The sequence below is a fragment of the Nomascus leucogenys genome, chromosome 4 (assembly GCF_006542625.1).
Source record: "Nomascus leucogenys isolate Asia chromosome 4, Asia_NLE_v1, whole genome shotgun sequence".
Taxonomy (NCBI): Eukaryota; Metazoa; Chordata; class Mammalia; order Primates; family Hylobatidae; genus Nomascus; species Nomascus leucogenys.
The window spans coordinates 69,732,144-69,755,028 of NC_044384.1; the positions used below are offsets into that span (position 1 = coordinate 69,732,144).

At 36.4% G+C, this 22,885-nt stretch overlaps 1 protein-coding gene, 1 non-coding gene and 1 pseudogene across 2 annotated transcripts in view; 1 reads left to right on the forward strand and 2 right to left on the reverse strand.

The window, feature by feature from the left end:
• Positions 1 to 22,885, reverse strand: part of LOC101177316 (ankyrin repeat domain-containing protein 62-like) — a 35,442-nt gene that overhangs the window by 9,757 nt on the left and 2,800 nt on the right. The window contains exons 5-10 of the mRNA XM_030810769.1: positions 22,085 to 22,222; positions 19,587 to 19,654; positions 16,061 to 16,131; positions 11,828 to 12,000; positions 3,583 to 3,616; positions 3,170 to 3,311 (exon numbers count right to left, since the gene is read on the reverse strand). Of these exons, the coding sequence (XP_030666629.1) occupies positions 3,170 to 3,311; positions 3,583 to 3,616; positions 11,828 to 12,000; positions 16,061 to 16,131; positions 19,587 to 19,654; positions 22,085 to 22,222 (626 nt within the window). The remainder of the gene's footprint in view (positions 1 to 3,169; positions 3,312 to 3,582; positions 3,617 to 11,827; positions 12,001 to 16,060; positions 16,132 to 19,586; positions 19,655 to 22,084; positions 22,223 to 22,885) is intronic.
• Positions 16,803 to 17,906, forward strand: LOC115834760 (annotated as a pseudogene).
• On the reverse strand, positions 20,744 to 20,849 carry LOC115834868. Its single transcript, XR_004029869.1, has one exon. It is a non-coding gene; the product is annotated as a U6 spliceosomal RNA (small nuclear RNA).

A 22,885-nucleotide genomic window follows, 5' to 3' on the forward strand; every position in this document is an offset into this window, starting at 1 on the left:
ATCAAACCATGAAAATACATGAAGGAACCATACATGCATATTACCAAGTCAAACAAGCCAACCTAAAAAGGCTACTTTCTTTTTTCTTTTTAAGACAGAGCCTTACTCTGTCTCCCAGACTGGAGTGCGATGACGCAAGCTTGGCTAACTGCAACCTCTGCCTCCCAGCTTCAAGCAATTCTCCTGCTTCAGCCTCCTGAGTAGCTGGGATTACAGGCGCCTGCCACCACACCCGGCTACTTTTTGTATTTTTAGTAGAGACAGGGTTTCACCATGTTGGCCAGGCTGGTCTTGAACTCCTGACCTTAGGTGATCCACCCATCTCGGCCTCCCAAAAGTGCTGGGATTACAGGCGTGAGCCACCGTGCCCGGCCTAAAAAGGCTACTTTCTGTATGATTCCAACTATATGACTTTCTGGACAATGTAAAACTATGGATATGGTAAAAAGATCAGTGGCTGCCAGAGGATGAGGGACACCAGGAAAGGATACACAGACAGAGTACTGAGGACTTTTAGGGAGGTGAAAATAATGTATATGACACGCATACATGTCAGTGTACCTTAAGACCAAACCCATACGATGTATATAGCACCAGTGTACAATGCACACTACGGGCTGCAGGTGATTCTGATGTGCCAATGTAGGCTCATCCATTATAGCAACTGTACCACTATGGGGAGGGTTACTGATAAGGAGGGAGGCTACATATGTGTGCAGGTAGAAGGTATTTGAAAAATCTCTGTACCTTCCTCTCAATTTTGCTGTGAACATAAAACTGGCCAAATAAATAAAGTCTTTATAATAAACCAATAAAGACTTTATCATAACTTATTTAGCAAATTGAATCCAACAGTATAATAAAAGGACAATACATCATAAACACATGGGTTTTTTTCCCAGGACTGCAGGGTTGGCTTAACATTCAAACATCAGTTATTTGCCAGATTAACAACGGAAAACAGTAGATCCACAGAATCATCTCGACAGATAGAGGCATTTGATACAATTCAACACTCATTTCTGATTTTGTAAAAATGAAAAAGTCTCAGCAAAATAAGAACCCAGGGACCTTCTTCAGCATGATAAAGAACATCTATGATGAACCTACAGCTAACATGTATCATGGTGAAAAACTGAATATGTTCTCCAGAAGATGAAGAACAACACAGGAATGTCTGCTTTCACTGCTTTTATGCAGCATTGTTCTGAAGATTCTAGCTAGCGCAGTCAGGCAAGAAAAAGAAATAAAAGTCATCCCAGTTGAAAAAATAAATAAAACTGTCTTTGTACACAACCATGACCACACAATAGGTTTGGGTAAACTCTAACCTGTGGGCCAGCTTCTTGTCTTCGTCAATGAGCACAGCTGTGTTCATTAATTGTACAGGTTGTCTATGGCTGCTCTCATATTACAATGGCAGAGTCTATCAGCTACAACAGAAACCCCTTTTGCCACAAGTCTTTAATAAGAGGGTACTTTGAGAAAGAAAAGGTTTGAAAATCTTTGGTCTATGTAGAAAATCTGATCAAATCTACCAAGAATTAATAAGTGAGTAGTATTAGTAACAGGACTAATAAGTGAGTTCAGTAAGATTGAAGTATGCAAAACCAACATACAAAAATCAACTGTATTTCCATACACTCATGATAAACAATCAGATTAAATTTTTAAGCATATGATTTACAACTACATCAAAAACTGAAACAGAGATAAATCTGATAAACTATAGAAAGATGTATACACTAAAAACTACAAAATATTACTGAAAAATTAAATATGACTTACATAAATGCAGACATCCATTTTTTTAAAGAGTAGGAAGATTCATTATTGTTAAGATGTCCATTCTCCATAAATTAATCTATAAATGCAACACAATTCTAACCTAATGTCCAACAAGCCAGCACTTGTTGGACATTTTTAAATGACGAGGTGATTCTAAATTTCTTTTAAATTGACAAGCTGATTCTAAAGTTCATGCGGAAATGCAAAATCTAGCATAGGCAAAACACAACGAAGAACAGAAAAATCAGCTTCAACAATTATCATACATCAACAGTAACCAAAACACTTGGCCACTGGTACAGGATGAATACCCCTTATTAAAAATGCTTGGGACCAGAAGTGTTTCAGGTTTTGGATTCTGGAATATTTGCATCTACATAATGAGATATCTTGGTGATAGGACCCAAGTCTAAACACAAAATACTATTTGACAAAGACAGATGATAATTTTAAAAAAATACTTTTAATAATTTTGTGCATGAAACAAAGTTTATGTATATGAGGTGAACATGTTTAGTCATTAGGATCATGCATATTAACCACACCCATAAGAATGGCTACAAATAAATACTGCAATACTGAGTGTGACAACACAGTAACTGCAACTGTCCTGTTGTGCTGATCAGATAGAAATGGTACACTTTTTTTGAAAACAATTTGGCAGCTTTTTCTAAAAAGGGGACATAAAGCGGCATAGGACACTTTTGTGGGTTATGGATAACTATCTTGATTATGGTGACAGTTTCACACGTGTATGTATCTGTCAAAACTTATCAAACTATACATTTTACATATGTGCACTTTAACATGTATCAGTTATACCTCACTGAAGCTACTGATTGTAGGAGCAAACACCTGGGGCACTGGCTGTGAGACAGAGAGAAACAAGGGTATGAAATGAAGCAGTATAAAGCTAGAGCATTGTCATCTTTACCTTATAGCAATGACAAGTGGCAGTTGGGTGTTAAGCAAGCAGGTAACATGATCAGATGTGAATTTTAAAAATGTATATAATTATGATTGCAGAATAGACCATGGTTTTGGAAGGTGGGGCAGTAGGGAAAAGAGTTATAAGGTTATCACAGTATTCCAGGTACGAGATAATGACAACCTGACCCTGGGTAAAGGCATAGAAGAGAAGCAGAGTCAACAAATAGATTGGGAGTGTCATTCACACTGAGAAAGGTACAGTGGAATGATCACAGCTCTTTGGCTAAGAGTATACAAGATAGAGTAGTTCTCATTCTATGTTCACAAGAAGCATATTTCCGAGATGAACATCCCTATAACACATCAGTGTTCTATGGTACAGTGCTAAGCAATATGTGCATACATTACTATAGGATAGGGAAAGAGCCTTATATTCATGCATTGGTCCTACCTTTACAGTCCATTCCACGTTGTTCAATGAGTAACATAAAATTCTTATCATCAGAGTAAGGCAACTCATCATCCTCTGAGGTTTTTTCAGATGACTCACTTATGTCATTAAGGTCATCCCTGAAATATATTTGGCTTTTAACCTATAAAATAAATAAAACTGTTTCAAAATGCCCTCAAAATATTTATAGCATATACTAAATACACATCAGTGGGAATTATCCATCTTTTTACATGAGCAAAAACACAGGTACTTCTTAAAATAACTGACTTTGGTTAAAAGGGCGCTTTTATGAATGGTTACCGCTGCTTTATCAAAGTCAATGTCTTTACAGCAAAAGATTTTCTGTTTTTTACCATGATCTTTTTTAAGGTATTTTCAACGACATTCTTGACAATTTACTTTTATAATACCTTGCTCTTTTCATTAAAGGTTTTCCTTGCAAGCCTAAATAAAAAAAAAAACAAAAAATTCCGATCAGGCAAATAGTAAATATGTAAAATACAAAGAATATCTAAAACTTTTTTATGTAAAACCTCTGTGTTTGTAGTTTCTCTCTCTTATTTACAATGTTTACAGGTAATGTTTTTACAGGTGATGCAAAATACAATTTTTTTTACAAGGGGAAAAACTATAAATGGAAACGGTAGCACTATAGGACAAATGAAATATACTAGTATCAAAAAATTAAGTTTAAATCAAGCTTTCTGATAATCAAAGACAGAAAAAAACATGTTATTTGCAGTATTTGATAGAAAAATATGTATCTTGGGGTTTTCTCTCATCGCCCTTTTCAATACAAACACAGTTTTACTGGTACTAAAACCTATTTGATAAATATTACTTATGTAACAGAATCCCTTTTTTAATGATAACATTAGCTAGCCTTTTGGGGACATACTGTGCAAGTACTATGCACTATTCTAAACACTGTACATGTATTTAAGTCATTTAAATCCTCCCAGCAATTCTGTAAAGTAGGTAACATACTAGATATTTTATAAAGAAAGAAACTAGGCACAGAAAGGCCACATAACTTGCCCAAACACGTAAAACTGTTCAATAGCAGACTAAGCATTCAAACCCAAGAACTCTGGCTCCAAAACATGTGTTTCACAATATGCTATGAAAGTAATATTTATTTTCAAGTAATATGATAGCAGATGAATTCATATTATCTTTCCATTTCTGAATATAAGTAATAATTTCTGAATCTTGCAATATTTTAAAAATAAGATTTTAACCTTGACATTTTTTTTAAGTTCAGTGGTACAACTGCGGGTTTGTTATGTATGTAAACTTGTGTCACAGGGGTTTGTTGCAGATTATTTCATCACACACGTATTAAGCCTAGTACTCATTAGTTATTCTTCCTGATCCTTTCCCTCCACTCATCCTCCACTCTCCACCTTCCAAAAGGTGCCAGTGTGTTTTGCTCCTATCGATGTGTCTATGTGTTCTCACCATTTGGCTCTCATTTTTGAGACAGAACATGTGGTATTTGGTTTTCTTTTACTGTGTTAAATTGCTAAGGATAATGGCCACCAGATCCATCCATGTTCCAGCAAATGGCATGATCTCATTTTTTATGGCTACCTAATATTTCCTGGTATATATGTACCACATTTTCTATATCCAGTCTATGAGTGATAGGCATTTACTTTGATTCCAGGTCTTTGCTATTGTGAATAGTACTACAATGAACACATGCATGAGTCTTTATAACAGAATAATTTATATTCCTTTGGGTATATACCCAGTAATAAGATTGCTAGGGTACTTCTGTCTTTGAGGAAATGCCACACTGTTTTCCACAATGGCTGAACTAATAATATACACTCCCACCAACAGCGTATACACATTCCTTTTTCTGTACAACCTCACCAGCATCTGTTATTTTTGTACTTTTTTTTTTTGAGACGGAGTCTCAGTCTGTCACCCAGGCTGGAGTGCAGTGGTGTGATCTTGGCTCACTGCAACCTCCGCCTCCCAGGTGCAGGCAATTCTCCTGCCTTAGCCTCCTGTGTAGCAGGGATTATAGGTGAGTGCCACCACGCCAGGTTAATTTTTGTATTTTTAGTAGAGACGATGTTTCACCATATTGGTCAGGCTGGTCTCAAACTCCTGACCTTGTGATTCATCTGCCTCGGCCTCCCAAAGTGGTGGGATTACAGGCGTGAGCCACCATGCCCGGCCTGGACTTTTTAATAATAGCCATGCTTACTGGTATTGGATGGCATGTTAATAGCGGTTATGATTTGCATTTCTCTAACGATCAGTGAAGTTGAGCTTTTTTTCCATGTTTGTTGATCTTGTGTATGTCTTCTTTTGAAAAGTATCTGTTCTTGGCCTGGGGCAGCAGCTGACATCTGTAATCCCAGCACTTTGGGAGGCCAAGGTGGGCAGATTACCTGAGGTCAGGAGTTCGAGACCAGCCTGACCAACATGGCAAAAACCCATCTCTGCTAAAAATACAAAAATTAGCAGGGTGTGGTAGGCCATGCCTGTAGTTCCAGTTACTCAGCAGGCTGAGGCATGAAAATCACTTGAACCTGGGATGGGGAGGTTGCAGTGAGCCGAGATCACGGCACTGCACTCCAGCCTGGGACACAGAGCCAGACTAAAAGAAAAAGAAAAAAAGAAAAGTATCTATTCATGTCCTTTGCCCACTTTTTATGGGGTTTTCTCTTGTATTTAAGTTTCTTACAGATGTTAGATATCAGACCTTTGCCAGATGCATAGTTTGCAAAAACGTCTTCCCTTGTGGAGGTCGTCTGTTCAGTCTGATGAGTTTCTTTTGCTGTGCAGAAGCTCCTTAGTTTAATTAGATTCCATTTGTCCATTTTTGCTTTTGTTGCAATTGCTTTGGCATCTTCATGATGAAATCTTTGCTGGTGCCTCTGTCCAGAATGGTATTGCCTAGATTGTCTTCCTGGGTTTTTATAGTTTTTGGTTTTACAGTTAAATCTTTAATCCATCTTGAGGTGATTTTTGTTTATGGTGTAAGGAAAGGGTGAAATTTCAATCCTCTGCATATGGCTAGCCAGGTATCCCGGCACCATTTATTAAATACGGTCCTGTCCTTGTTGCTTTTTGTCAGGTTTGTTGAAGATCAGAGAGTTGCAGGTGTGTGGTCATATTTCTGGGTTCTCTATTCTGTTCAACTGGTCCATGTGTCTGTTTTTGAACCAGTGCCATATTGTTTGGTTTCTGTAACTCTGTAGTATAGTTTGAAGTCAGGTAGTGTGATTCCTCCAGCTTTGTTCTTTTTGCTGAGGACTGCCTTGGCTATTCACACCCTTTTCTGGTTCCCTATGAATTTTAAAATAGTTTCTTGTAGTTCTGTAAAGAACGTCAATGGTAGTTTAATAGGAACAGCATTGAGTCTACGAAATGCTTTGGGCAGTATGACTTTTTTGTTTGTTTGTTTTTTTGAGATGGAGTCTTGCTGTTGTCGGCCTGGGCTGAAGTGCAATGGCATGATCTCTGCTCACTGCAACCTCTGCCTCCTGGGTTCCAGCAACTCTCTTGCCTCAGCCTCCCGAGTAACTGAGATTACAGGCGCCTGCCACCACACCCGGCTAATTTTTGTATTTTTAGTAGAGATGGGGTTTCACCATGTTGGCCAGGCTGGTCTCAAACTCTATCTTTGAGCAGTGTTTTGTAGTTCTCCTTGTAGAGATCTTTCCTCTCTCTACTTAGCTATATTCCTAGGTTTTTATGTTGTTGTTTTGGTGGCAATTTTAAGAGTTCATTTTTGGTTTGGCTCTTCACTATTGCTGGTCTATGGGAATGGTAGTAATTTTTGCACATTGATTTTGTATCCTGAGACTTTCCTCAAGTTGTATCAGCTTAAGAAGATTTTGGGCTCACACTATGTGGTTTTCTAGGTATAGGATCATGTCATCTTCAAACTAAGATAGTTTGACATCCTCTCTTCCTATTTGGATGCCCGTTATTTCTTTCTCTTGATGGATTACCCTGGCCAGAACTTACAATACTACGTTGAAAAGAAGTGGTGAGAGAGGGCATCTTTGTCTACTGCCACTTTTCAAGGGGACCGCTTCCAGCTTTTGCTCATTCAGTATGACGTTTGCTGTGGGTTTGTCATATATGGCTCTTATTATTTTGAGGTATGTTAGTTCAATAACTAGTTGAGAGTTTTTAACATAAATGTTGAATTTCATCAAAAGACAATTCTGAATCTATTGAGATGTGATTATCTCAATAATAAACAGAAATCCCGGGTTCAAGTGATTCTCCTGCCTCAGTCTCCTGAGTAGCTGAGACTACAGGTGTCTGCCACCACGTCTGGCTAATTTTTTGTATTTTTAGTAGAGACAGGGTTTCATCGTGTTAGTCAGGATGGTCTCGATCTCCTGACCTCATGATCCGCCCACCTCAGCCTCCCAAAGTGCTGGGATTACAGGCGTGAGCCACTGTGCCTGGCCTATTGATTTGCACATGCTGAAACAACCTTGCATCACAGGGATGAAGCTAAATGCCCACATCAAAAAGAAAGATCTCAAGTTAACAACCTAATGTCACAACTAAAACAACTAGAAAGGCAGGAGGAAAATCTAGGTGAGTGAGTGACATTCTGAAAGCCAAGTGAACAAAGTGATACGGTGGAGAAAGTTCTCCATGGGGTCAAATATTGCTGACAGGTTAAATAAAATGAGATCTAAGAAATTATTTCTAGATGTATTACAGTGAAAAAATGACAAGCTTAAGAAAACAATTTTGGAGGAGCGGTGAGAGTGAAAGTTACGGCAGTGAGTTCAAGAGTGAATGGAAGGGAAGGTTGAGTCCATGAGTACAGACGGCTCAATTACAAGGACATCATACGTAAGTGGCATTATCGTGGATGACCTAATTTTCTTCTTGTTCAGCTGTATTTCCCAATCCTTTTATGATGATTACATAGTATGTTTTAACACCTTAAGCATTTTAAAAATTATATACATATGGCATTTTTATAAGCCAGACCATGGTATAAATGAATAAAGCCATAAAATTATAGAACTAGAAGTCCCCTTGAGCATTTCTAGATTATATGAAAGTGATTATCATTTTGCTCATGCTTATAAAGACCACAGAAAGACTAATCATTTCGAGGACAGTATTTCTTACGTGAGAAAACTCACCCAACTCTGAGACATTTTATACTCATCAAATACACAAAGCAATTAGTCATACTAAAACACTCAATTCTGTAACAAGAATAAAAAGTGACAATGCAGAAATAGCTTATTTTGAAACTTAATTTTTGTCAATTATACAATATGAAGTCACTATTGAAAAATACGGTGTGGTGCATACTTTTCAAAGGAAGAGTAATGACATGCATTGAGAGTGCCTCTAAACAGGAAATACACTGTATTGGCAGCACCTTGGTTTTAAGCACACAGGTCAGCAAATTAATAGTGTGTGCCAAATTCAGCCTACTACCAGTCTGTGTTTTTTTTTTGTAACAGTGAAACCTGTTCTTTTATTGAATGACAATGAAACCTATTCATTTATTGAATGACAGTAATTCATTTATTGAGTGACAGTGACACCTATTCATTTACTGTCTATGAAAGATGTTGGACTACAACAACACAGACCCTCTGGTCCATAAAGCCTAAAATTGTTACTATCTGGTTCTTTACATAAAAAGTTGGCCAACTCCTGGCTTGGTAGATCAAAGGTCCTTTGATATACTTCGATAATGTTTAGCAATATTGTAAATATTTATATAAAATATGGATCCCCATGTGCAATCCCTTGGCAATATTCAGATTATTATAAAGGTCCAATATTTGAGCACTTTTGCATTGAGAAAAACAACAATTTTATAACTAACGATTCTGTTGGTAACAAAGTAAAGTGCCAATGTAGCATGTAGCTTCCTTTTCTAACTCAGTAAACACTACAAGTATTAAGATCATACAGTATTGTATTCTGACAAAATTTGCTTAAGAGAATTGGTACTTGCAGAGTGGGGTACTACTATAAAGATAACCTGAAAACGTGGAAGAGACTGGAAGTAGGTAACGCACAGAGGTTAACAGTTTCGAGGGCTCAGAAGATGACAGGAAGATGGAAAAGTTGGGAATTTCCTAGCGACTTGCTGAATGGTTTTGACCAAAATGCTGACAGTGATACGGACAATGAGGTCCAGGCTGACATGGTCTCAGATGAAGATGAGGAAGTTATTGAGAACTAAAGTAAAGGTCACTCATGCTATACTCTAGCAAAGAGACTAGTGGCATTTTGCCCTGCCCTAGAGATCTGTAAAACTTTAAACTTGAGAGAGATGATTTAAGTATCTGGCAAAAGAGATTTCTAAGCAGAAAAGCATTCAAGATGTAACCTAGCTTATTCTGAAAAGCATTCATGTGGTCACAAAGATGGTTTGGAATTGGAACTTATGTTTAAAGGGGAAGCAACCATAAATGTTTGGAAACTTTGACGCCTGGCTATGTCATAGAAAAGAAAAACCTGTTTTCTGGGGAGAAATTCAAGCCTCCTGCAGAAACTTTCATAAGTAACAAGGAGCTGAGTGTTAATAGCCAAGACAATGGGGAAAATGTCTCCAGGGCATGTCAAAAATCTTCCCAGAAGTCCCTCCCATCACAGGCGCAGAGGCCTTAGAGGAAAAAATGGTTTCTTGAGTTGGGACCAGGGCCCCGCTGCTCTGTGCAGACCTGGGACATGGCACCCTGCATCCCAGCTGGTCCAGCTCCAGCCATGATAAAAAGAGCCAAGGCACAGCTCAGGCTGTTGCTTTAGAGAGTGAAAACCCCATGCCTTGGCAGCATCCATGTGGTGTTAGGCCTACAGGTGCACAGAACACAGGAGGTGAGGTTTGGGAACCTTTGCCTAGATTTCAGAGGATGTATGGAAATGCCTAGATGTCCAAGCAAAAGTCTGCTGCAGGGGCAGAGCCCTCATGAAGAACCTCTGCTAGGGCAGTGCAGAAGGGAAATGTGGAGTTGGAGCCTCCACAAAGAGTTCCCAATGGGGCACTGCCTCAAAGAGCTGTGAGAAGACGGCCACCATCTTCCAGACCCCCAAAAAGGTAGATCCTCTGACAGCTCATACTGTGCACCTGGAAAAGCTGCAGGCACTCATCAGACCATGAAAGCAGCCACAAGGGCTGAACCCTGCAGAGCCACAGGGGCAGAGCTGCCCAAGGCCATGGGAGCCCACATTTTGCATCAGTGTGCCCTGGATGTGAGACATGGAGTCAAAGGAGATCATTTAGGAGCTTTAAGATTTAATGACCGCCAAGTAGAGTTTCAGACTTGCATGGGGCCCATGGCACCTTTGTTTTGGCTAATTTCTCCCGTTTGGAATGGGAACATTTACCCAATGCATGTACCCCCACTGTATCTTAGAACTAACTAACTAGTTTTTGATTTCACAGGCTCACATCCTTGTCTCGGATGAGACATTGAACTTGGACTTTTGGGTTAATGCTTGACTGAGTTAAGACGTTGGGGGCACTGTTGGGAAGGCAGTATTGGTTTTGAAATGTGAAAAGGACATGAGATTTGAAACGGGCCAGGGGTGGAATAATATGGTTTGGTGCTGTGTCCCCACCAAAATCTCATCTCAAATCGTAATCCCTACCTGTCAGAAGAGAGACCTGGTGGGAGGTGACTTGATCATGGAAGCTGTTTCCCCCATGCTGTTCTTGTGATAGTGAGTGGGTTCTCACAAGAGCTAATGTTTTTAAAGTGTGGCACTTCCTTGCTCTCACTCTCTCCTACCACCTTGTGAAGAAGGTGCTTGCTTCTCCTTTGCCTTCTGCCATGATTGTAAATTTCCTGAGGCTTCCCCAGCCAGGAGGAACTGTGAGTCAATTAAACTTCTTTTGTTTATAAATTACCCAGTGTCAGGTAATGTCTTTACAGCAGTATGAAAATAGACTAATACAAGATGTGTTATCAAACCAAATGCTTTAAAGATACTTTACTGGTGAAATAATCACTACACTATAAATGGAACTTCATTTTTATAAGAGGGTTGCATAGTACATTATTTTATGGATATGACTATTTATTTCCTTTAATTAATAGACTTTTACACAATCTCAAACATTTTGATATGACAATGCTATAATGAAAGTTCTTACCATACATATGTATGCATGCAACAATTTCATATAAAGAAATAACTATATACACACACATATATATGTTGGCCTATTGCATGTTATATATATGATATAGAAGATATACTGTATATCATATATGTAACAAATACATAATTAATGACCTTAACTGCTTGTGTGTATGAGTAAACTCATATTTTCCTGTAGAATCTAGACCCAGAAGTAAAGCTGTCAGGTTAACGAAATGACATATTTAAAATTTTGATGCTTGCTACTGAACTACCCTTCAATAAAGATTTACCAATTTCATTTAGCAACAGTGTCTAAGAGCATGTCTTTCTTCATATTTGTCTAGTTATTTTTTAAATAAAACATCAATATGATTGGAAAGACCGTATCTCATTGCTTCTTAATTTGCATTTTATGATTACCAGGCAAGGCAGAATATTCCTCATAAAAGTATAAAATTTGTTAATCGTAGATATTAACCCAAATTAGAATTCATTTTATAGTACAATTAACAATGATCTGCTGTTAAATTGCTACAGGATTACCTATCAAACTCGTCATTCTCCTCCTCGGGAAATTGATGATTACCAGGTTTTCTGTTCTTTATTTTGTGAATTAATTCATCAACATCATCATTATAATTGTCACTGTCATCAGCATGTACGTTTCTTGACACTTCCGTTTTCTTATTTCTGCATTTCTTCATTTTTTCTTCAACCTTCAATGAAAGTTTCATACTGAGAATAATTGTCATTATTTTATCCAATAGAAATAACTTTTTTGTGTTCATTCATTTAATCACTTGACTCAGTCTGTCATATTAGTCATGACATGATAAAATACCTTGTGCTTACTTTTTCATTATATATATGTTATATTATAATTTTTATTGAAATTCATATAAAGTCTGATTTATTTCTGAGTGAATAAAATTTTCAAAACTTTCAAAATGGGCCCATTCCAAATTTGTGCTTTTATTCCCACTGCTGTCTAATATACATTTTCACCCCCTGGTGCCCTTGTGATGAGCAGAAATAGAGAAATAAAAAGACAAAGCCATCAAATCTGTCCTCTTCTATCTTTACCTCCTGGAGTTTACACTAAACGGCCAGATTTAGAGGATGTGACATTGTGGGGCTTCAAGAACAGAAAGGAAGCTTTCCCCTTTCTGCGGTATGCTTTCTTTTCCCACTGTCTTTTATTTTACTTTTTCCCTTTGGATCCTAGGATATCGAAAATGTGAAGGTGCTTGCTGAAGTACAAGAACCAAAATTTGAAACCACAAAAGAAGCAGAGTGAAACTGCTGAGATGCTACTTTAGAGTTCTGGAAAATGAGATGCTTCCCAAATTTCACATTCAGTAACCATGACATTTTATAGCTGGAGGATATACAGTGTAAGTAATTATCTACTTTGGCCCCATTATCAAAAAAGATTAAATGATTCATCTAAAGCCCCTGGCATTTTCTAGCATTTTATTGCACAATACCTGATAATACTGTTTCATAATGCTGAATCAGATAAATTACCGATAAATTCATCAAATTAATCAGAAGAATTAAAAGTGTAACTCTGGGAAAGTAACGTAATGCCTCAGAAGGGGCTGAGAGGCCTCATCTACTTTTACTTTTTAAGGTGAACATCACCAGATTTTTGTCCATCTTTAAAACTCGATGTACGAAATCAGGTTTCTACTTTGGAGTCAAATACTAAATTTTTGGCTGAGAGTCCATGGTACTGACATAATAAAGTTATACATGCTAAAACCTATGCTCTATTAAACAAAATCACATTAAGATCTGCTTTAACAGAAACATGTGGAAGTTGTGATTAAAAAATAGATGGAGATATCTATATACATTTGTTTTCAAACATACTTAAGGTTGTCATGATGAAATTATGAGCCTTAACATTGAGTTAAATGGATCAACTTGCACACCTGAAAGCACAACATACAGATTCCTTTGCCCATGAATATTTATTCCAACTCTCAAGGACAGATACATTTTTATAGCACTTCTCAGTCATTGCTTTTTTCGCACTGATTTCCCACTTTAAGTAAGTGCAATTCATCTTTAAGTCAATAAGGAAAAATTAAACCCTAGAGCTTACTAAATTTTTAAGCAATTTCCTATAGGCTAACCCTAGTTTACAAGTGTCTATATCCATGATATAGAATAGATTAGTTTTTTCCCAGTCCCTATTGCCACTTGTAAAATGGACAGACAGACTTGGGTTGATTAAGTAATGAACATTATAGAATGTTTTCCTGAACTCCTATCATTTAAATTGAGAAATAATCTATTTCTACACACAATTATGTATATAGATAACCCAATTTTACATAAGAGCTTTTCATAAGTAAAAAAATTAGAATGCACCAAATAATTGGTCAAGAGAAAAAAAAAACGAGTAGCAGCAAGTGACCCTATAAATCTTTCTGAACTTTTCTTTTTTCTTTCTAAGAAGAGCTGTGAGAAGACAGCAACCATCTTCCAGACCCCAAAAGGTAGATCCACTGACAGCTCATACTGTGCACCTGGAAAAGCTGCAGGCACTCAACATCAGACCATGAAAGCAGCCACAAGGGCTGGAACTCTAGTTGTAATATGCGTGCCTCATTCTTAAATCTTTGTAAATTGTGCTGTAATTGTTCTTCTAGATGTACTTTTGATGCTCTGTCACTGTGTGGTGGTGAAGAATGCACATTTTCTAATCCAAGTTCTATTCTTTTATAGTTATTTGTACTGTAATTATGATATAATGTTTTCTGGAACAAGTTCTGTATTGGTTTTGTATTCTTATTAAGTGTCTGTAACAACAGAAACACTATGGTTTTTTTTCTCACATACTTAATTTCTCTGGAGCAGGTAAGCCACGAATCTAAAAGGCTTGTTGGATCACTAAACTGAGGCACATTTCTGATGTCCAATTTGCAATTAATGTTATGTTGGCGATTTTTTCATCATGTACCTATTAACACTCTTGGTCTTCTTTCATTTCAATGGTAACTACTTCTGGGTTCCTTGCTTTTGTACTTTTTGTGTCATTATAAAATTCTCCTGGTCTATGTTAAAACCATGTTCTGTGTCTGGTTTGTTACTATTTTCACAGTATACTTTATTTTCATTTAAATAAAAATCAGAAGATGACTGGCAAGCAAATTCTGGAGACCAAGAGTATAAATGAGATCAAAAGACATTTATGAGGCTGCACTATTTTTAAACAGGAAATATTAGGAATACATTAGATGAACACTCCAGATACATCTTTTCCTGACAATCAGGTGCATTATTTGTCAAATTTGAGGGTATTTTCTTTAAGTTTGCTATTCCTGTAGAGTTATCATGGAGTGGCTCTTCCTAAAAACGAGGCAGCAGTTTTGTATTCTTCACAAATTTCACCCAAATTCTGCTTTAACTCAATTTTGATGAGTTTTAAAGTTTTTTTCCACCTCATTTGTCTTGTTTGATCCACATTTTCCTCATACTTTTGCACATAAGGGAGTCTTGTATATATAGATATATGCTATTACAATACTTGTTCACTTCTGTTTGTTGAGACATTTTTTGCAGATGTGAAAGTGGAAGATTATGAGTTTTGTTTGTCAGATGTCTTTTCTGTCAGGGTATATGTTTTAAGGATAACTTTGTCTTTAAATAATGAAGTATGAAAAAATGAAAATTTAACTGTTAAATTTCTTAATCTATGTTTACCTAATCCCAAATTACTGTCTTGTAACCAAAAAGTGAAAAATAGTTTGCATAAGCCTAAAATATAAGAAAAACACAAACTATCAAACTTTACTTTGACAGTGTTTGGAGTAACATTAATTCATTGTGTGATAGATTTACCGAAAATGAAAATAAGAGATTATTTTTAGTAGTACAAAGGCATCTTCACTTAACAAGATTTTATCTCACTGTACTGGAAATAGTGATACCCAAAGTGCATATTTGAGTGTTTTTTCCAAAGATTACTAACTGGTGAGTAGGCAAACTTTAAATTATTAGGAATCAAAATCAACACCAATCAAAAGAAAAGCAAATTCTTACATTTTAATTCAAATTATATACTGTAATATGATAGTGTTATATAGCTATATAAACTATAGGCTTAAGTCAAGTTCTAATAAATTTTCAGGTCCACAAATGACAGTTGATTTTAAAAATTTAACAATATTTGCAGATTTCCTATGTTGAAATAAATTGGGAACATTTTTGCTCGAACCTGAACACCAAAAGTGCCATTTTGCAAGGTCTGATTCTCTTGATAGGTAGAGTTGGGTTGATTTTATGACCCCATTCTGCCCTGAACATAGATATTGAAATTAGTAAGAGATCACAATGGAGAATACGTTTTTAATCTTGGTATTAGTCACCAGTAATATAAAACTGCCAATTTTGGACCATTGGCAATGATTTCTTCTTTAATAGGAATCCAACTCAGCAGCCATCACTGTTAAATTATTCATAATTTTTATTGCTTAAAATTATAATTCAATATTTGATATTACCTTCTTTATTATATTAGGTTATAAAAATGGAACAGCAAACAATACTCAGGAACTTTGTGCATCAGTTCCGAGGTTAATATTAGCTGTAAATCACTGTAGATTCTTAGAACACTTTAAGTTTTATAAACAGTTAAAATGTTATTAAAATTAACTATTAAATTATATTCAATTGATTCTAAAAGGCTAGTCCAAAAGTAGTTTCATTTGGATTATGCTACATTACCAAAGAAAACCAGAAATTTGAAATTAAATTTTTACATACCTGTGGCTGGCTACTTTCACATCCTTCAAGCCTTTCTTGCCGTCCCTCTGATGTCATTTCTAAGTCTTGTTCTGCTCACGAATCCATACATTTAGTTAAAATAAACTACTTTGAGCAATTAGATAAAAACTTTAGTCTTTATAAAAATAGAAAATAACATACATTTTTATTTCATAAATTGAGAATTTTAATGAAGCTTAATCTTTAGCGATGTATCTACTTCTTAAGAATTACTTCTACTTCTCCAAAACTTCAACAAACTACTTGGCAAGACACAAGATGTCACCAGATTCAAGCCATAGACCAATATCTCAAAGATTCGCTCACAAATGAATCCACCCAATATAAATGAACAAAACCATCAGAAAAACAAAATTTGAAAATCCAGTATTAACAGATAAACTAACACTATATATTGTTCTTTACTTCCTAATATTACCTTTATAATAACACACTAAACCTGCTTCTCATTATGAGTAACTTCCAATATGACTGTTACTGCTTATACCTTCATCCATATACACCCCGTTCATTATATCTGACATGTTTTCCTCTACTATTCTGACAAATTTCATTTTTCAACAGCTGTGTAAACTCTTCTTTGATTCTGGCTCTTTCCCCAGATAAACAGTTTTATATAATACAGGTTTCATAAAACATGCAGTTAAGGTTTCAAAAGGGAGTTTATGTTTTAACTGACTATAACTAAAATAGAAAGTGGGGATTGGTGGATGACCTTGAGTCTTCAGGAATGAGATGGCGGTTCTCTGGAGACTGAGTACCCTTTGCGGTGCCCAAGGAGGCCGAGCTCTGTTGCTGCAAACCCCAGTGGTCAGACCTGCTCATATCTCAGCATTACTTCAGAACCAACCTACCCCAGAATGGTGTGGAGTGCAGTACATTGGCTTGTCACCGAGCCACCATTCAGGTTCCCAGGTTGCATCTCTCCACTGGACTAGTGAGAGGGTCCTCAGTGTTTTGCTCCTGGGCCTGCTTCCAGCTGCTTATTTGAATCCTTGGCTCTGTGACCGACTCCACTCCTGGCTGCAACCCTCACTCTTCATAGTTACTGGGGCCTTGGACAAGTTGTTACTATGTTCATGGGGATGCCTTGCAGAAAGCTCCAAGGCAGAGCTTCTGGCACTTTCAGCTTTAACCTTTGCTGGGCTTTGCTATTTCAACTATCATGACGTGGGCATCTGCAAAGCTGTTGCCACACTGTGGAAGCTCTGACCTTTCTGACTTAATACTTTGAAGAACTGATGTATGCCTCGTTGCCTCTGCTTTATCATGCCATTCAACTCACAATAAGGAAGAAATAACAGGGTAAATCCATTGGTGGACAGCCTTTTTCTCTTAATCACAAGACTGTTTTCCAAATTTAATATTTGAGGAAAATGTTTGAGAGGAATTATGACTAAGAAATTGTGAGACTGAGTTTTGTATTGCAGTGAGTTAATGGGGTTGCCTCCCAGCTTCTCATAAGAGTCACAGTATAACTAAACATGATATGAGCTTTTGCCTTTTATCAATCTCTTAAAGAGAATTCAGCTTTCTTACTATTAATATATGATCAAACTTCTGTTTTTGCCCTGGGAATAATGGACAAAGGGAAATACTGTTAATTCATGAATAAAAACGTTGCAGAGTGTTCAGTTTTTGAAACCTTCCCTCTCTATTCAGTAGATACCACCAACTGATGGTTACATATACTAGGGAAATTTTAAAATTAGGAAATGCTGATATCTCACATTATGAATTTCTAAATCTTAGGAAGAAAAGCTTGGAGTGCTTCTGAATATAGAGAAGTCCTATTTAAGGGCAAGGTTCCCCTTGTAGACGTATCAAAATATTACAAATTCTAAACTGAGACTCAATTCTCAAATGTGTTTTACTTGTTCTGAAACAATCTGTCCATGAATATGAAACTATAAGTAATACATTGTTATTTTCCCACTATGGGAATCTGTAATGTGAAAATGTATTCTATGAATTGTTTTTAAATAAAATGTTGTATAATTAAAAAAAAGAAAAGTACACATATTCCAAAATGAACCCAATGGCTTGCAAAAAAAAAGTGTTTTTCAGTAAGAATAGCAAATCATGATCCTGAGAGGATAAATGTCAAAACTTATGTGAGAGTGCTGTGGCATATCTTTAATGAAACACATCACACTTAATTATACCATTATCCTACACGTATTTTTAAGTTGTGGGGCTGTGTGGCAGAGCATGTGTCCTACCTCAAAGAGGCAGCCCCTGGTCTGTTCTGGTAATGGTTGCTGTACTTTTACTACAATGTGCTGAGCCTAGAGTTGGGCTATTCGATTATTATTATAATAATCTTTTAGCTAATGGTAACAGAGTGTCTTCTTCTAACAAAATTGATGTTATCATGACAATTAACTAGCAGATAGAACAAATCTCACCCTAACGAAGTAAATATATCTCATTTTATTTCCACTTGGGGGGAATTAAGTCAATACTAGTGAGACATTCTTGGTATAAGAATAGGTAACATGGCCTGTGCTTCTCAATAAGGAATTTATTTTCTGACTTCTCTACACAGTAGGTATCTTTAAAAAATAACATCCTGTTAGTATTGGTACAGTTCTTATTGATGTTTATTCATGCTACCAGAAAGGTCTCATTGAAATTCTTACTTTAAAGACAGTTACTTTTTGAGTGACACAAATCACTATGTCAGAGTTGATCTCTGAACAACACAGGTTTGAACTGCAAGGGTCCACTTATCTGCAGACTTTCTTCTGCCTTTGCCACCTGAGATGGCAAGATCAATCTCCCTCCACCTCCTACTCCTCCTCAGCCTAGCCAACTTGAAGACTCTGAGGATGAAAAGCTTTATGATGATCCACTTTCCACTGAATAAAAATATATTCTTTCTTCATTATGATTTTCTTTGTTTCTTTTCCTCTAGCTTACTTTATTGTAGTAACAATACAGTATATAATACATATAACTAATATTTCTTAATTAACTGTATAATCAATAAGGTTTCTAGTCAACAGTAAACCATAAGTAGTTAAGTTTTAGGGGGGGGTCCAAAGTTACACACAGATTTCAAACTGAATGGAGGACTGGTACCCCTAAATCCCACACTGCTCAAGGCTCAGCTGTAATATGTATTTACTAAATGCAAAGCATTTATTTTATAAATTAAAATATCCAATTTTATAACAAGTCCAATTCATCATATGGTGACTATAAAGAAAACATACCACATACTAACTTAATCTTTTTTCTTATTTACACAAAAATATCATCTAAAATTTCAGAAACTATGATAATGAATTTTTTTCAGATAATACTGCTTGAGATTATAAATTGCCTACAAGTAACTTTTTAAATAATTCTGAAATCTAGATTACTAAGAAAGTAATTAAAAAATATACATTCAATTTACAGTGTTTTTTTTAAACTGCTGTTTTGTGATCAAAACTTCCTTCCTCTTACTTTTTTATCTATGACAGGACAATCGAGAGGAATTCACTATCAGAAGTCATACCTGGATCGCTATTTTGAAGACTTTTACGTCTCCTGTTTGCTTTATATTCAGAAATCAGTCCACGAATGCTATGTATCAAAATGCAGTAAATACAATTACTATTTTAATACTGATATGAAAAACTTTACCAAATACATTAAATTCTTAAGAGTATATCAAACAATATCAGAACTTTAATTACACACTTTTAGTTTGTAAGCTCTACAAAACTCTTATTAAGCTTCTAATTAAAGAAGAAAAAAGTATTTATGAAGTGAGGACAGTATAACTCAGTAAATTAACTCATGTAAAGTTGACATAATGGAAAATGATCTGACTCATAATAGGACCCACGGGTATTTGTTCTTGAACAAGTCGCTTCTCTTAGGCTCAATGTCTTCTTCTAAAGAATGAAGGTTTTACTACCTTATTCACTAGGTTATTATAAACGTTTAATGAAATCACATTTTAATATGCTCAGAGAAAATAGTAAAGCAATGCAATAATTTGTTTTTGAACCTTTTTTGCTGAAATTATTTTGGAATCCCAAATGAAACCCAATGTGTATTTTCCCATATGTTCTAATATTGAAATGTTATGATCTTTTGAAAATGTTGTTAAGTCCTAATTTTGCTTGCTACTTGCTCTATTATTTGTAGCTTATGATTCAGGACATCTTAACTATTGCACAGTTTGTAACTAAATTGATAAATAGATTGTCTCATTAAAATAGATAACATGATTATCCATTGTTACTTATGTCATCAATCACACCAAAGGCAGAAAGCTAACAGATGTCAAGACCTGGCTTGGACTACTACTATTTTTTCTCTATAGACTCTAACTCTGAACCAGCAGATCTTTTGTTAGAATGACGCTTCCTCTCCATGGTCATCTCCAACTGACATGGAAGACAAAAACCCTCATATTTTTGAAGTGTCATGAAGGAGATCCAAGTGGTTATTCTCTCATTTCTGAGATACATACTAACAATATATTTGCACACAACACACCACGAGTTACTCAGCTCCATTCTCATTTCATAGATTACCTTACCCCAATGTTTTTGTAATGAAAATGTGTAATTTCATTATTGGCTAGCACCTGTTTTGCTTTGACTCACACTGTTTTCTGGGAACTTGTCAGCAAACTAGTCAAATGGCCTTCTTGTAACTGTGTAAAATATGGACTGCTTCACAGATTAGTGTGTCACGCTTATGCAGGGGCCATGCTAATTTTCTCTGTATTGGTCCAACTTTAGCATATGTGCTGCGAAGCAAGCACAAAGCCCTACTTTTATAAATGGATGCTGTTCAGTCATGGATGAAGCTTGGCTCTGTTCAGTCCAACTCACCTACTTGAGACTGAGATAATTCTGACTAATGGCTTCCTATGAGGTAATATTTGACGATATTTTAAAAACTTCAGGTAGAGAAGCAAGTGGGCTGGGAGATTTTTATTATTATGGAAAACAGATCACTCGAGGGGCCAACCACAAGTTGGTGCCCACTGCGAATAACGTGGGACCTTCCTCTATCTAATAAAAGCTGCTACATAAGATATAAAGGGGCCTGGGGTAAAAATCTGGTAATAAAGAAGAAAAAGCTTTGGTATCTTCCTGCAACACTATCTGAACATCTCTAACAGCTTAGAACTATCCCAACTAATATTTGCTAGAGAGAAGACAAACAAGGGACTCACAGAATAACTTACCACGAAGGTCTAGGATTCCAGGCTAAGATGTGGGCTCCACATGAGGTTTTGAGTATGGGGGGAAGGGTCAATTTGCTCACTACGTGTGTGGGTAAAGCTAGGATGTCCAGCAGCCAGAGCAGGGTACTGGTGCTTTGGAAACAACGGCTGGGCATATAAGCATATTTAGGTTAACTGTAAGTTGTGACTTGGAAGCCCATGTATAGATTACTATAAAGACTGAGGATCTGAATCAGAAGGGGCATCCTGGTGGCAAAGGTCAATCTTTACCAGACTGCAGGAGCAGTTTCAATGGCAAAAAGCAGTATCAGAATCCATAGAAAGAGCAGAATAATTAGAATGTCCTTTCCCCCCTGACCGCCCCCCACTGACTGGTAAAACATGATTGTCTTCTTCAGACTTAGGGAACCTTTTAGGTTCTTGAAAAATTCAAGGTGGAGGGTATAGGAGATAGCTCCCAGGAGATAGTCCGACATTTTCTGATACACTGGACATTTCAAGACTCATAACTAATTATAAAAATCATTTTATCCCCTGCATAGGGGTTATACTTGGAATGAAATGGAAAACATTAGGATCCCTAAGCATAAAAGTATTAAGAGACTTGAGTTAAAGAATCCTACACTCATTGCTACTTCTAACTTGTCTAGTCTTATGCTTGATTTCTGGCTGATAAAGTGGACTAACTCACTGCCACTCCAAAACTACCTGCACCAAACTATGAAATCTCACGTGATGTATAAGATGCAATGGTTACAATTACTTTAAACCTCAACTTAGTGTTCACTAGCCTTTTAAACACTTACCCTTGAAAGTTAGAAGCAACAGCGTAGTCTTCTGCAGTCCATCCAGATGTATCTTGGCAAAAGACATCAATATTGTGCTGAAGAAGCTGGTAGACTATACTTGTTGATCCATTACGAGCAGCAATTATCAGGGCTGTTCTAAAATGAGAGAGAAATAATTTCATGCTTAGGAGCTTTAGCAAAGTTATGTTAAAAGCTAAATTTATAAACTTTACCAATTTAATATGCCTGTCCATGTAGAATTAACCAATTATATGTACTAATAAACACAAACATCTTGGGTGCTCAAGGGTTCATCTTTGTAAATTGCCACCAAAGCCAAACAGAAGGAACAACAAGGAAGCTTCTTGTCCCACTGGGATATGACATAGCAGAAGTTGCTAAAGTAAAGTCCTTTGATGGGCAGAATACTATGCTTAGGTCACTTATCTAAAGTAGCTAAAAATTTAAGTGAAAAATTATCCATTTCTTCCCTAGTCTGATATAATATATTGTAATTCAAAATGGGTGTGGGGTCAGTAAGAGCTATCTACAGGTTTAAAACAATAATAATAATGCTAATAATAGCCACAGTAGTTTCAGTTAATAATGCTGATAATCATATGCGAGGCACTGGATTAAATGCCATATATACATATATTACTTATACACAACTAGCCTTGAAGGATATATTATTATCCTCTTTTTTCATAAAAGAAAACATACCTGGTGATAAGTAATGTTCCCAAGGTCATACATCTAGCAAGCAGAAAAGCTAAGAATTAAACCCAGTCTTGTGTGAATCTACAGCCTATCTCTTTT